General features: G+C 39.0%; 1 protein-coding gene across 36 annotated transcripts in view; it reads left to right on the plus strand.

Moving 5' to 3' along the window:
• Positions 1–2,739, plus strand: part of LOC105479539 (dystonin) — a 496,741-nt gene extending 494,002 nt beyond the window's left edge. For all 36 annotated transcript variants that reach the window (XM_071095971.1, XM_071095969.1, XM_071095974.1 and 33 more), the window contains 2 exons: positions 722–845; positions 1,711–2,739. In XM_071095971.1, the coding sequence (XP_070952072.1) occupies positions 722–845; positions 1,711–1,973 (387 nt within the window). In that variant the 3' untranslated portion in view covers positions 1,974–2,739. The remainder of the gene's footprint in view (positions 1–721; positions 846–1,710) is intronic.
• Positions 2,740–15,674: the final 12,935 nt, after the last annotated feature.

Raw genomic sequence — 15,674 nt, forward strand, 5'->3', positions numbered from 1 at the left:
TGTATAATAAAATCTCGTAGTTATGATTGTTTTAGACATTCTCTACAAACTCATATAAAGATTGTAAAAAAAAAAAAATTTCTCCAAATGTTGCCTAATATTTTGTCTGTAAAGACTGTAGAAGTGATAGAGCCAGGAAGTGAAGCGATATGATAGCAAGTTACTTAAAAATCACTTTTTTTCTTTTTGCAGTTAAGTTTATTTAAATGATGTGTGTATCCATTATTTATTTACTTATCATTCTGTCTCTATCTCTGCCTAGCTCCGTAAAAGCAATGGAGGCAGCAGAATATCCAGGCACAGCTTTTCTCTGCTCCATGCCCCCTCTATGCATGGAGTCACCATCTTTTTAGCAATACACCATTACCTTTGTAATATTCACTGGCAGTCTGAAAGATACTAACATACTCACCATTTAATTTGTCTTTTTCTCCTTGCCATCACTTTTATGCTCAGTTGGGGGGGTCTCCATTTTGTTTTCTCTTCAATCATGAATTCATATTGTTTAGAAAGTTTCTTTTGAATTCTGAGAAAGAATAAGAAATTAGAAGAAAAAATTAAGTGAGAACCCAATGCCTTATTTAATTGAAGAGTTTCTCCTGCTCCACCTCCTAAAGAGGAATAGTAGAGAGTTTCCAGCCATGTGTAAAGAAGTGGTGTCAGTGGAATATCATGGTGCAGGAGCAGTATTTTGAAATGTCTTGTCACTGGTTAAATACAGGGAACGCCAATACAAGGAAGCAAGCTTCGACTTCCAGGATATTTATCAGGGAAAGGCTTCCACTCTGGGGAGGACAGTGGCTTGATAACAACTGCAGCTGCCAGAGTCCGAACACAATTTGCTGGTGAGTGTGGTGCCCTTCTTTTTTTAATGGCTTTTGCAGCATGGTCATTTGAGGATTAAAGTCCCTTTTCCTCCTCATTGGGGGAGAAATTACAAATTGACCCTCAGGGGTCTTAAAATGATATGTAGCCCTGGTCCTCCAAAAGTCAGGGATAAAGTGAGTCATGGGCACACGTATCTAAAAGTGTCCAAGAAAGATGAAAGAATTACCGTAGAACAGAAGAAAACATACAGTGGTATTCTACGCCTTCAAGCTGAAAGGTCTTGGCTCTTCTACCAGCTCAGAGATTGCAGAGGGTCCTGTTTTGGGGTGGTTGGAAAAACCCAGCCACACTGAGCCTCACACTAGTATATCTCACATTGCTTCACAAAATAGCGAACCTACTAATCTCTGGGTTCTGAGCTCAGCAAGCAAGACGCCTCTTTAAAGTTTCCAATCTCCTCTGTTGAATTCCTGTATTCTTGGAGTTACCTATTCTCGGGCAAGACTTAAGCCTGTCTTGTTTGTTCTATGTTTGCATCACACACATCCCTGGATACCTAATTTAAACTTTAGAAAGCACAATCTTAAAGGATAGGCATATTCCTTATGTCTGTTTGCAATAAATGGAATCCTGTGTTACATAGGGGAAGCTGAAACTTACCTTTTAGATAGAAATCTAGGCTTTTCTATATTATGTCTACTTAGAGTAAGCCTGCATCATACCCTTGTGTAATAGGGAAAGGCCGTGAATCCAAAAGTGTTTTCTGAGTGCCTACTACACACCAGGAAAAAAAGTTAAGATTAAAAGTGGCATCAGGTTTCAAAAATTGGTTGCAGATGGACCCAATAATAAGGGTGAGCTGTCTCTACCTTCTTTCCTCAGATTCCAAGAAGACTCCCAGCCGACCAGGAAGTCGAGCTGGAAGCAAAGCTGGCAGCAGGGCCAGCAGCCGCCGAGGCAGTGATGCATCAGACTTTGACATTTCAGAAATCCAGTCCGTGTGCTCAGATGTGGAAACTGTCCCCCAGACACACAGACCTACACCCCGAGCAGGTTCTCGGCCATCCACAGCCAAGCCTTCAAAAATCCCCACGCCCCAGAGGAAATCACCTGCCAGCAAATTGGACAAGTCCTCAAAGAGATAGTGCAATTGGTTCTACCAAGGCCCTTCCTTGAGCATTTATTATTTAAGTTTGAACAATGTAAAATATGGTGTAGAAATTCTTGTGAATTATTGCAAGAGGCGAGTTTAAAATTCTGCAGATGGCCTTATTTGTGTATTTGTCTTTTTATTTTATCTGTATAATGTTTTTGTCAGATATTCTGGGGTTAAAATCACATCATATGTGAGGAGGAAAAGTTTAACATGAACTAACATTTCTGCACTGTAACGTGCAGGGCACACACTAAACTCAGTTACTGTACCTACAGGTAAGTCTACATCCTCTCTGACAGCCACAGCACTATATCAATCCCTGACGTTAAGGATACCTCATGACATTTTCCTGTTTTTATGGAAACTCTGAGAAGCTGAATGATACATGCGGGGGATATTTTTTGAGATGATTTAAATGTAACCCAAAAGATGGAAGACAGAAAGATAAACGCACCCACACACAGTCTTTGCAGTATCTGACAGAGAACTCACAGGAAGTTACTTCAAGCACTTGCCAGTACTATGATATTCAAGTACCTTGCAGCATTTCTGTGCCATTGCTTTCAATGAGGCCAGAGGCATCCTGGATATTAGACCTATTATACTGTAAGAATATAAGTATAAAGTGCATTCATATACATGTGAGGTTTTCGTTTGCTTGAGTGGACAGTAGCACCTGTATCATTGAACTCATTTTGTATCAGAGCAATTTTGCTTGCAGAAAGCTATGAAATAAAACATGTCCCTTAACTGCATTGCTATGGAATTAATTTTTTTCCCCAGGGAAAATTAGTGTATTTTTTTATGAGCAATATCAAATTTGGAGTGACCAAAAGATACTTAAAAATGGGTTTATTTTGATTTCTCATCTGAAATAATCATGTTCTGGTATTATATCTATCTATATTTAATAAATATATACATTTTAATTTATTATGTATACTCACATACTATAGAAAGATATTAGTATGCATTTAATAAAACATATTCACTTGAATATATGGAATACCTGATTATTTAAAGTGAACTTCTTCTATTATTTGTTTTAAATAAAGGTTATATGTATGATATATGTTTACTAAGAAACAAATAGGCTAAATTTGGGGGACATCAAAAACAGGGAGTTATAATAATGTTAACCACTCATACAACAAATATTTCTGAGTATCAGCCATGTGCCAGCCATTGTAAGTGACATGAGACTATAAGATTCCTGCCCTCCCCTCTTCAAGAGGGAATCAGTTAATAAATCACTAAAAAGCAAGGGATGTGTGGCAGGATTACAGATTTAATTAAGGTAATATAGTAGTAGTATTCTGGCCTGTATACATTTAAAAGTGAAATTGTAAAATTTTCCTAAATATAAAAACAGTATCAGATATCCTCAGAAGGATGGCAGATTGTTATTTTAGGCATAAGGGTCCCAACATTCTGCATAACTTTGTGAATTTGCTTTAGCAAGTGTCAGTGATGGTGTTCAGATTCAAGGGAACAGTATTACATTTTTCCTTCTTGGCCTTTTTAATGGAGGCCAACACTGAAGAGCCTGGAGTTTCTACTGGCATAAATTAGATTTTTAAGCAATAGTAATCCCTTCTTTGTCCGGGCATCGGTCTCAGGTGGGAGCCCATGATGGAAAGGGTAATTCTAACCTATGAGATCACATGCTGTATAGTTCCTGCATTTGATTATTAACATGTCATCTTAGAAGGCAATTGAAATTGTTTTTATTCCTTTAGTGCTTTGCATATGATCACATTTCCACTTCAAAGACAAATTTAAGGCAATGATTTTTATCTCAGTCTGTTTCAATGCTACCCCTCTGAAGGAGCTAGGGATTTTTCTTTTTAAGTAGTAAAACAAGCTTTTTGAAAAAGATAAGTGGTTTAAAATAGAGAAGTCTTAAGGAACTGCTCCCAGTTATCAGCATTGGCCCCAGGTGAGCTTTCCAAACTTTGACATGGTGCCTGCTCATTTCTTTCCTTTTGCGCTAATAGTCCCAGAGCCTCAGGCTGACATCTCCAGCGTCCTCCTGTAAGTTTCAGTTAATGTAACAGAAACCTCTTCCCCACCCTACACACATTCCTTCTCTTTTCTTTTTCTCTTTCTCTTTTTTCATTTTTTTTCTTTAAAAAACAGAAGACTGGAGAATCTCAACTCTAAACATCTTAATTGGAAAAATTGGATCTTAAGCATTAGGGAAGTTGAATTGTGGACTTTTTTTGTTTTAAAAATCAAAGCTCCTAATTCTCATGTACTGCTACCTTCTTTGGAAATAGTGGACTGTCCCCTTTGATATCCATGCAGAAGTAGATGGGCCTGGCCAAGTCTCAGATATAGGTGGGAGAGTTGGAGAAGTGCCCCATGGCTGTCTGGGATTGACCTGTGGAATGAAAAGGAGGGGGAGGTGAAGAAAGGATCTTCTTTCCTTTTTTGGATCATTTTAAAACTTGCTTTCTGTATTTGTAGTAAGGGAAATTGTAATGAGATACAGTTATCTATTCCTTTTTGACAAGGTGCTTTGAAATGTGTGTTCTTTATTGTTAAATGGTGATCTGATACCACCAAACAGTACATTTGCCAGTGCCTGCTTCTCTGTGTATGTCTGATGCCACTGCCACTGGGGTCCCACAAAGAAGGCAAAGACATTTGAGCTTTGTCTTTTAGTATAATACTTTAGTAACTAAGGTCCTTACAGTCATGTTGGGGATTGACTTGTCAGTTACCAAAATCTGCTTGGAAGTGAATAGAGTCAAGGACAGGGCAGGAAATAGTTTGTATGACTATTTGAAATATCTGACTTAACCTACCAAACTCTGCAACTTTGGTTGATTTTATGTAACTCTTACGTCTGTGTAGATGTTGAATGTCTAGCTAGGGTAAAGTATAACAAAAATAGGTTTCTTTTTTTCTTGCTACTAATTCTCATGTGCTAAGTTAAGAATACATACAAAGCAAAGTGTGTTAAGGGAATTTAATATTAGTTTACCCACATTTTTATCGTACTTCATTATTGCAAATTAAAAGACTTCATCAGAGAACAAAATAAAATAGAGGTTAAAAAGTTTTCAACAATGTCCCCAAATAAAAATAAAACATTCTTTTAGAATGTTACTAATCTTAAAGTACAGCTATTTTTGCCCCAGCGCAAAGACTAGGAAATGTAGTTCCCACAGCCTTAGACTCCAGCTTCTATGCCAATGGCCTCTAGACTTCTTGGTTGGAATCTTATCAGTAAAAGTTTTTTTGTGCAAACACCTCCAATATATGTATATTTTTTCCAAGATATTATTTGCACGTATTTTATCATTAGCTGATTTCTCAGGGCTCATTCTAATCTTAAAATTTATCCTAACAACATTGGTGTACATCCTTAGTTCAAATAGTCTTGACAATTATTTTGGTCAAGTTTTTGCCAAATCAGATGAGACTCTTTGTGGTTTAACTCCTGGTGTGGCTGAGTTTTGCCAAATCAGATGAGATTCTCTCTGGTTTAACGCCTCATGTTTAACTCCTTTGTTCTAGGAGAAGCGTTGTCTCTGCCATTTTTCTTATTGCTTGTTTGTTTCTTGCAGTATAAGCGTCTTAAATCCATGGTTCTGTTGCAGGGATTTGTCTAAGCCTTTTTTGTTTTTGTTTTTGTTTGGGTTTTTTTGGTAAATATTATTTAATTCAGAAGAGTTAATAAAAATCTGTACATTCACCCAACTTGATATAAATAAACTTCAGTTTGCTGCATGCTGAAAGCAAACCAAGGAGTGTGGGCACTGTTGGGACTTCCACTCTGCCCTTGGGTCACCTAAGCTACAGATCCTGAGAAGATGCAAACGACGTGGATGTCACTGGAGAGATGGTAGCAGTGTCAGTCTGTAGTAAATGTTAGTAAAGGTTAATTTCCTCCTCTTTTAAGATGAAATGTAAATATAAATAGACATTTTCTTCCAACATCCTATGAAGTTACTTTGCATAATCTAATTTTAGGGTTCATTGTTCTATACTATTTTCTTCTTTCTACCTCTTCTCAACTGTATTTTTCCACAGAATGGAAGTATGCTGTAAAGTTTCTTCCTTTCTCTTCTGATACTAGTTTTGCAAGGGCATACACACCTGTGCTACTGGTTATATGTGGTTATATCCCTGATTTGTGGTTCTCTGAAAATTCCAGTTGAGGGAGGCTGAGGGGACATACTAACATTCCTGAAGCCTCAGTTCTAGTTCCAGCCCTTGTTACCTCTCACTTGTGTTACTACAACGACCATCTATTGATTTCCTCATTTTCAATGTCTTCTCCTCTAGACATCAGCTTGGAGGAACTGGCTTTATGGGGAAGGACATGCCTTTTGATATGAAGGACTGGAAGAAAGGGAGATTGAAATGGGATAAGAGACATTGAGGGAGTTGCCCTGCACTCTCTATCTCAGTAAATTGGAAGACAGGTTTTTGACTTGACCAGAGAAGGTTAGAAGTAGCCAAGGCCCTGAACTGATAGTTACCCTGATCTCCAGTGTAGAGGCTGGTTTAGGAACAGAGGGGACAGAAAGTTCATTTATCTAGAGTTGGAGTTTCTTCAGTTGGGCTCAATAGGTAGAGCGAAGGAAGGAAGCGGGGTCTCTAGGATGGGCTTTTACCTCAGAAGCAGGTTTTAGGGTACCCAGAGGAAAGGATTTGGGAGGAAGGCACACTGTGGGTGGGTATTTGGGTCAGAGTGGTAGAAAGCTAGAACACTATGCATGCACACACAAGAGTGTGTATATGACCAAGAGTGACTTATATTTGGGGCATTATCTAAAATTTGCAAGAATGTGAATTTCGGGAGCCTCAGCATTTCTTTAAATATTAGTCTTAGCTGTTCCAAGTCTTCATTGATTTTTATTGTGCTTACAGCAGAATCTGCGTGGAGAAAGCTATGAGAGTCCCTAGAGTGAGGGAGAGAGTAGAAGAGCCTGCCTTTCAGCTGCAGTTGGTTGTGCTTCAAAGCCCCAGGTAGGCTTAGCGGTATGTGTGTCTGTAGCTCTGGCTTTTGAAGGAGGCAGAAGTATAGTATTTTGGTATATACTTTTAGAAATGTCTCTGGGCATGAGTTAAAAATGAATTAACATAAAGACTGCATTTCTGAAAGGAGTGCCAACCAGGAAGACAAATGTACATAGCTGTGTTTTTAATTATCCAGTGTAGGAAAGTTTGTTTCAAAAATACCCAGCCAACGGACATATGTCCTGGTCAGTAGTCTCGTCACTGCCTACTTGCTTGAGAATGGACCAGTGAATTCACAGGAATATAATAGGTTTGGAGCAATGTTTTCTTAGACTTCACAGTGCCGTATCTGATCATGGATTAATTTTGCATTGTTTCTCTTGGGGAACCTTTTGTGTCTTAGCTACCTCATTATGCTCATAGTGATTTTTTGAAGTCCTACATTTATGTGTCAATTTTGGTTTATGAAGCTCTAATATCTCAAAAGGTTTTCAACCAGCCATTGAAATAGTAAATAAATATCATTTGAATTGTATAAATAATTTAAATGAAGCTAGAGAGGTTTTTATTTGTCCAGGATCACACAGCTAAAAAATGACTGAGTAGATAGATCTTTTCAGGCTGAGACCAACGATCACCCCACTGCCTCTCACCATTATACCTGGGCTTATGCATTCTTTTCTAAAAAGATGGTAACTTCATAAGGAAGACATGATCTTGGCGTCTTTCAGGAAGCTATACCACATCTGGGTTTTCCAGAGTAGCAAAATTCATATTAAGATAGTTTTAAGCTCTTCTTTGGAGCATTGGAAATGTCTTATGTTCCATAACTAGACAGATTTTCCATTGTTTCATGTCTCAACCTGATCTGGTTCCAAACAAGTCAGTAAAACCGATTTGCTAACTCAGGTCTGATTTGAGGTAGCTAAATATTTACTATCCTTTTCTACTTCAACAATAACAAAATGCATGATGAGTTCCCCTGTAAAGTCATTTCATCATGTAGCGACCAGAGTCCTGATTCCTCCCCTGTTGCCCAGTAGGCATCCCAAATGACTTACTGGAGTTAGACTTTTGAATATTCTACCTTCTGCTTAAGTTCATTGACAATATATATAAATAAGTGTTGGAACTCCTCATTGACTATATTTTGGTGTGCTTTTTTTTTTTTTTTTTTTTTTTGAGACAGAGTCTTGCTCTGTTGCCCAGGCTGGAGTGCAGTGGTGCTATCTCGGCTCACTGCAACCTCCACCTCCCTGGTTCAAGCAATTCTCCTGCCTCAGCCTCCTGAGCAGCTGGGACTACAGGCACCTGCTACCATGCCTGGCTAATTTTTGTATTTTTGGTGTAGACGGGACTTCACCATATTGGCCAAGCTGGTCTCGAACTCCTGACTTTGTGATCCGTCCACCTTGGCCTCCCAAAGTGCTGGGATTACAGGTGTGAGCCACCACGCCTGGCTTGGTGTGTCATTTTTGAATCAAGTTATTCCCCAAAAAATATATTTCAAGTGTGGAGACATATACAATGTAACCTAACAAAAAGAAGGTTCTAATCAAAAGATATAAAGAGTGATATACACTCAGATTTTCTTACTTCATTTTTAGTCAGGTTGAGTACAGTGCTTTATAAGGTGGTCCTGGCCATTTATCCTGATTCTGTCACTCAAATATATTTCAAATTATGTTGGTACTTTCATGTATGTGTTCTTTTGCTCACTCTTACCTCTAGAAATGTATCTTTTAAGTATCAGTTTAATATATCAGTGTTAGAAGGATCATTTGCTTTTGTGAAACCATGTTTGAAAAGTAGTTAATTCTGTGAAGAATTTGTATTTAGTGCATTTATTTGATCTTTATTGACTGAATTCTGAGAGTGGGATATCTTATACATTCAGTGATACATGTATTGTTTCTGGTTCTAAAACTATGCCTGTTAATTGTAGACAAATTAGAAAATACATAAAAGTACTAAGAAGAAAATAAAAACATGGATCACCCCAATACTCAGAATGAATCACGGATACATTTGTGAGGTGATCGTTATTTTAAGTTTTTGAAGTCATATTGTACTTTCATTTTGGTATTCCCAATTATGTTTTTAAACTAAAATAGACCAAAGACACTGTAAGTTGTTAGTAATTAGTATTTAAAGTTGGAAATAAGGTGATACTTGTGACCTATTGCTGGACAACAAATTGTCATAAAACTGTGACTTTGAGCCAGTTATCTCACAGTTTTCTGTGGTGTGGAATCTGAGCAGCACTTAACTGGGTCCTCTGCTTCAGGGTCTCTTATGAGGCTGCAGTCATCCCAAGGCTTATCTGGAGCCAGATCCATTTTTGAGCTCGTTGGTTGATTGGTGCCAAGATTTTGTTTCTCATAGGCTGTTGGAGTAAGGGCTCACTTGCTGCTGGCTGCTGGCTGGAGGCCATCCTCAGTTCTTTGCCAGATGAGGCCCTTCAGCAGGGCAGCTTGTTTCATCAAAGTGTGCAAACCAAGAAGGCAGGATGAAGTTTTTCATAACCTAAGTATAGACGTGACCTCCTATCACTTTTGCCATGTTCTATTAGAAGCAAATCACTAAGTCTGTCCACATTCAAGGACAGGGGATTACGGAAGGGCCTGATTACCAGGAGGCAGGGATCACTGAGGGCTGTCTTTGAAAACTGCCTGCCACAGTGCTAAATCAGAAAAGCTGGACTCTAATCCCTTGAATTCTTTATGTAATGAAGAGACTGGTTTAAAAACCGCTTTTGAAAAATTTCTATAGTTCTTTCCATCATTATATGGTTTAAAGCATGACACATCAAAATTGAATTTCTGGTTTAACACAATCTAGATTAGAAGAGGAGTGTTTCTTAAAAACTTCACTTTACCAAAAAGGTTTACTTAAAATGTTTGGAAACGAGCAGCACAAACATCCAATCAAAGATTGTCTATCCCAAGCCGCAGGAGTTTGTCTGTCATTCAGAACAACAAACAAGGTTAGAGACCAAATGGGCATCAGTGACTCCCTAACAGGGTCAGTGGGGAGAGGCACTGGGAAGTTACTGAACATTCTTCAAATATGGTTGTGAGGATTCATGGGATAAATATTGTTTAGGTTGGAACTCACTGGATGCCACCTCATCCTTGGTGAAATGTTGTTTTACCTCATTCCCCTTCTCTTCACACCCTTCTTTTGTTACCCTGGAGGCTCTAGGTTGCTGTCACTTGGACATAGTAGATTCTCTCCACAGGGAATACGTAATTCCCACAGTTGGGCATATATGCTTGCTGTCATTGGCACCTAAGTCCTTCTCTGCTGGCCTAGGAGCTCCTAGGAATTAACTAGCTGGTCAGGGTTAATATCTAATTCAAATTTTCTTCCAAGGAATCCCACATTTGCAGCACAGGCATCTTAAAAGATCCATACTCCTTTGTGAAGCAAGGGAAACAAGTATGGCAGCAGATAAAACATGCCCCTGTGTCGTCTCCCTCCTGTCGGCATGTTTCAGCATGGTTGGACATTTGGTTTGTGCCAGTGAGATTCCTTTTATATTCAAAGGGACTGCTTCACAATGTTCTCTTTAAAAAACGAACTGCACCTCATGAGCAGGGCCCTGTTTTGTAGACCTCAAAATGAAGTTTATCCACTAGATTTTATGTATAATGAAACCACACTGCTTAGAGATTTTGCAGGAGCCATCAGCCAACTTGCCTATGAATTATTGTTAAACAATCTATGAACAATGGAGATAGTGCTTACATACCATATACATACACCGGCTTTTAAGAGACAGAGCTAATTTCCAGTTTTTATTGCTTCTGGAGAAAAGCCACAAGAATCCAGAAGCCGTTTTGGACAGATTGACTCCTTCCTCTCTACCTTACCTGCTTCCCCTCACCTACACATACTGTTGGTAGGTACTGAAAGGAATTAGGATTTTGCAGGTCTTTCTGTGGTAGGACCCATGTTTTCTTAATTCTCAGTCAACACTGAATTAAGAGTTACCCCAAATTACTGGTAAGGAAAAAGGCTCTGAGAATTACGTGCGGAAGGCTACACAAGAAGTAGAGGACTCCATGTTGAATAGCCCAGTTCTGGCTGAACCTAAAGCCCTCAGTATTTCTACTGTACCGTGCTACTTTCTCAGTGGCTATTTTTTAGATTTATTTTCTGTCCTGGCCCTTATCTTATTGATTAGTTTTTTACCTTATTTGTTCCTAATGTGAGTGCTTTAGCAATTTGACAGATATAAAAATATATTCATCCTTATCCTGCTTCCCCACCACCACCAACAACAACAAAAAAGGAAAGCAACAAAGCATATACTTTTTATTTATTTATTTTCTTTTATTTTTTCGAGACAGAGTCTTGCTCTGTCACCCAGGCTGGAGTGCAGTGACGCGATCTCTGCTCACTGCAAGCTCCGCCTCCTGGGTTCACGCCATTCTCCTGCCTCAGCCTCCCCAGTAGCTGGGACTACCGGCGCCCGCCACCACGCCCGGCTAATTTTTTGCATTTTTAGTAGAGACGGGGTTTCACCGTGTCCGCCAGGATGGTCTCGATATCCTGACCTTGTGATCCGCCTGCCTCGGCCTCCCAAAGTGCTGGGATTACAGGCGTGAGCCACCGCGCCCAGCCCAGCACATATTTTTTAAACATGGAATTCACCTAGTTTATGCAAAGAGTATCTCCTTGACAGCTAAATGTGGCGGAAAGATTAGAAAGAGAAAAGCAGAAAAAATTCTTTTGAAAAGAAAGAGAAAGAGAAAGGTAGAAGGATTTAAAATGGCTACTGGGAAGCAACAAGAAATGTGGGTCTCTGACATGATGTAAATTTAAGATGCACAATTGATTTATGCGCAGCTTTGCAGGAAAATTTTTGGCTTTAGAGGATAATATGAAAACACTGTTTAGGATTAGGCTGAATTATGTTTTCAACAGGATGGAAGAGTCTATCCTCTGTGCCAAGAGTTGGTGATCTTGGCTGATAGTTACGTCTTATCTCTTTGATATGTGGTGCTTGAGTCTCTTAAGACCAAGGACGGCCTTCAGAGGAAAGTGCCTTTTTCTTTCTGGCTGACAGTTAGAAAGCTGTTCCGAAACCATATTTATGACTATAAATGCCAGAGCTATAACAGTATATGATGTGCACTTACCAACAGGTTGGTGGAAAAATAGTAGGGAAGAATGATTATCTGATTATAGTTCACGTTCTTGAACATATGTTTGAAAATGTAAAATAAATCTTATCTATTTTTCTGCTGGGCTCATAATACTACAGAAACCTACTATCATCTTTGTCAATTGCCTTACCTCTATGGCCTCCCTGGGAAGTAGATGCACTAGAGGGATTGACTACACACCTGATCACTCCTGTTGCTTGTTAATGGACCCGAATGATGGTTACCAAACAATTGCTGGTAAGAAAAACCACCTTATCCCAATGCGATCTACACAGTGCTCTCTTTTAGTTTTTAAACCTAAGGTTCCTCCGTCCTCCTGTCTCAAAGCTTGAGTTTCTGTAGTAAGAAGTATTTTTAAAATAATCAGATGACAGATGAAGATTTAGAAACATGCAAAAATGATCTGGACATGCTAGATTCTTAACCTACAAATAAAAAGAAAAATTTACTAAGTCTTATACATTTGGGAATAGGAAAATGAAATGCAGGATATAAGATAAATTTATCCACAGCATAGGTAACAAAAAAAAAGGAGTTATAGTTGATAGCTCAAGTAAAGTGAGTTGGTGATGTGGCTATCAAATGATTTTGAGCTGCATTCATGGAAATATAGTGCTCAGCAGGGGGTGCGGGGAAGGAAGATCCATTCCACTGTGGTACCTCATTATAAGATATGGGCAACTGGCCAGTTTCTACAGGCAAGGGACCAGGAAGCAACTCAAAACCTTATTGGAAATGGACATAATGTGGAAAAATAAGATTTTATGTAATTTTTAATATAAACAACTGCAATTTAATTATTGCAAGGAAATCTCTTTTGTAAAGGGATCTACAAAGTTTATATACTGCACACTTTAATTGTAACAGATCAGTGAAATCCAGTTAGCCTGTTAATTGTCACAACTTTGGTGAATAAATTTACTTAAACTTTAAGTGGGTTAACAAGAATTATTTTACAACTAATATTCATTTTTTATAACAAACAAACATAGTCTCACAATTATTGTTAGTATACTTGGAAAATATTACAACCTGCATGTATTGTAGGAACACTCTTTGTACTTTTTAGGCAGCAGATTTAGAAACTTGACAATAACCAGATACAGAATATGTACAGAGTTACCTTAAATTCCATGGTAATCAGAGGGTGGCCATTCTCTATTTCTCTCATATTTCTCCCCATCCCCCAAGAAAGGGATAACGGTCGGGTCAGTGGTTCACCCTTAAGAGAACAGTCTTTTCTAGATTTCCATAAACATTCACAATTGTGACTGATTACAATAACCATTTTACCTGGGCTCAATAAGATCATTTGGAGCTTATAAGAACTGTAATAATCGTGGTTTTCCTGTAATGCAGGTAATAAAAACCCATTTTAAGGACCAGAAAAAATAGAGGTTAAAAAAACTGCACAAGGTCACACAGTAACAGAACCAAACCCAAGTCTCTCTGACTTTAATGACTCTGTAGCTTTCTGGATATTTGAAGGACAACCAATGGGTAGAAGACAAGTTTTTATTTCATCATAAGGAAGAATTTTTTATTCATTACCTCTGTCCTTAAGATGGTTGCCTTGAAGTATCTGCTTTGCCAGATAATGTACAGGACACCCAGCTAAATTTGAATTTCAGAAAAACACTAAAAAAACTTTTAAAGTGTATGTCCCACATACTGCATAGGGAATTCCTATGCTAAATATTATTCATTGCTTATATGGAATTTAAGTTTAGGCATTCTGGGTTTTTTTGTTGTTTGTTTTTGTTTTTTTTTTCTTTGTTTTTTGAGACGGAGTCTTGCTCTTCCACCCAGGCTGGAGTGCAGTGGCTGATCTCGGTTCACTGCAACCTCCACCTCCTGGATTCAAACGATTCTCCTGCCTCAGCTTCTCAAGTAGCTGAGATTACAGGCACATGTCCCGCGTCCTGCTAACTTTTGTATTTTTAGTAGAGATGGGTTTTCACCATATTGGCCAGGATGGTGTCACACCCTTGACCTCAAATGATCCACCTGCCTTGGCCTCCCAAAGTGCTGGGATTACAGGCATGAACCACAATACCCAGTCCATTTATATTTTTATTTGCTAAATCTCTCAATCAATCCTACTTGAGAAGGATTGTATTTCCAGGTGCTGGTAATCGAAAACACCAGTGCTCCCATGGAGGAGTGGTGTTGAGGCTCTGAGAGGGGTTGTGACTTCATCATCTTCATGACTGTCTCCTTTGAGTCCAGAGCTGGGCTAGGTGTCGGGGGGAAATGAATGACTCTACATTGCTTGGCTTTGAGGAACAGCAGCTCTTTAAAGTCTTCTTTCCATTCCTTGTTTTTTGTTCCTTTGGCAGGATCACCTCACTGCTCACCAGCTCCTGGTAGGTACGTTGGACAGTGGAGGGTACAAAAGAGAACAACAAATTACTCCTTATGAAGATTTCTTGAACTATGTTGGTGGGGATCCTTGGAAACACATCTCTATAAAGGATTGTGTTTATGTCAAGAATTCTAGGATTTTTCATCCCCAAGATGCAGTATGTTAAATATATTTTGTGTTTTGTCCCAAAAGAATAAGGCATTGGGAGTGTTTTTCTTAGAGATGGGATTTATGACAACTTGTGGAAGATCTTTCAACTCACACAAGGCAAGTTAAAAGTTGGCCCTATTTTGAAGTTGATAAAACCATCGCTCTGGAAACATTTCTTAAAGTTTCTGAATAAAACACTTTAGGAGAATTCTTCTTTAATGGATATCTTATAGCACATGGTATTAACGACCTGTCCCATGAAATTCATAAGAAGTGGCTTCAGGCTGAAAATTGACAAATAATGAAAGTTCAACTGGGGCCCCTTTCAAATGTGATTCTCCCACGCAGTGTGATCTGTTTACTGGAGACTGTTGTGAAGACTGTAAATACAATTCCTGTCTGGGTGCCTGAACAGAACTCAGGCTGCCCAAGGCCTGAAGAATCAGTCCCGCATGTGTTCCATGTAATTATGTGTCTGTAGACATATTTCTAGGTTACAATTGTGAGAAATGCTTGACAACGTTCCAGTGGAAGCAGAGACCAAAACTATGATACTTTTGCGAAACCAATATATAAGAAAAATACCTAATTTTATGAAATACTTTTGTTATTTTAACTGGTGGAAACCTGCCTTCCCTCAAAATAAGACTGAAACTGAAAGAGTGTCTGACAATACAAGAGAGAATTTTAAAAAATACAGTCTTACAGTGGAGAAAGCTTTTCTTTTCTTTTTTTGAGACAGGGTCTTACCCTGTCACCCAGCCTGGAGTGCAGTGGCGCAATCTCAGCTCACTGCAACCTCTGCCTGCCAGGCTCAAGTGATTCTTGTGCCTCAGCCTCCCAAGTAGCTGGAAGTACAAGCGTGCACCACCATGCTTGGCTAATTTTGTGTATTTTTAGTACAGACGTGGTTTCATCATGTTGCCCAGGCTGGTTTGAACTCCTGAGCTCAGGCAATCCGCCTGCCTCAGCCTCCCATAGTGTTGGGATTACAGGCCTGAGCCACCACACCCGGCCAGCAGGGAGA

Source organism: Macaca nemestrina, chromosome 5, assembly GCF_043159975.1.
Source record: "Macaca nemestrina isolate mMacNem1 chromosome 5, mMacNem.hap1, whole genome shotgun sequence".
Taxonomy (NCBI): domain Eukaryota; kingdom Metazoa; phylum Chordata; class Mammalia; order Primates; family Cercopithecidae; genus Macaca; species Macaca nemestrina.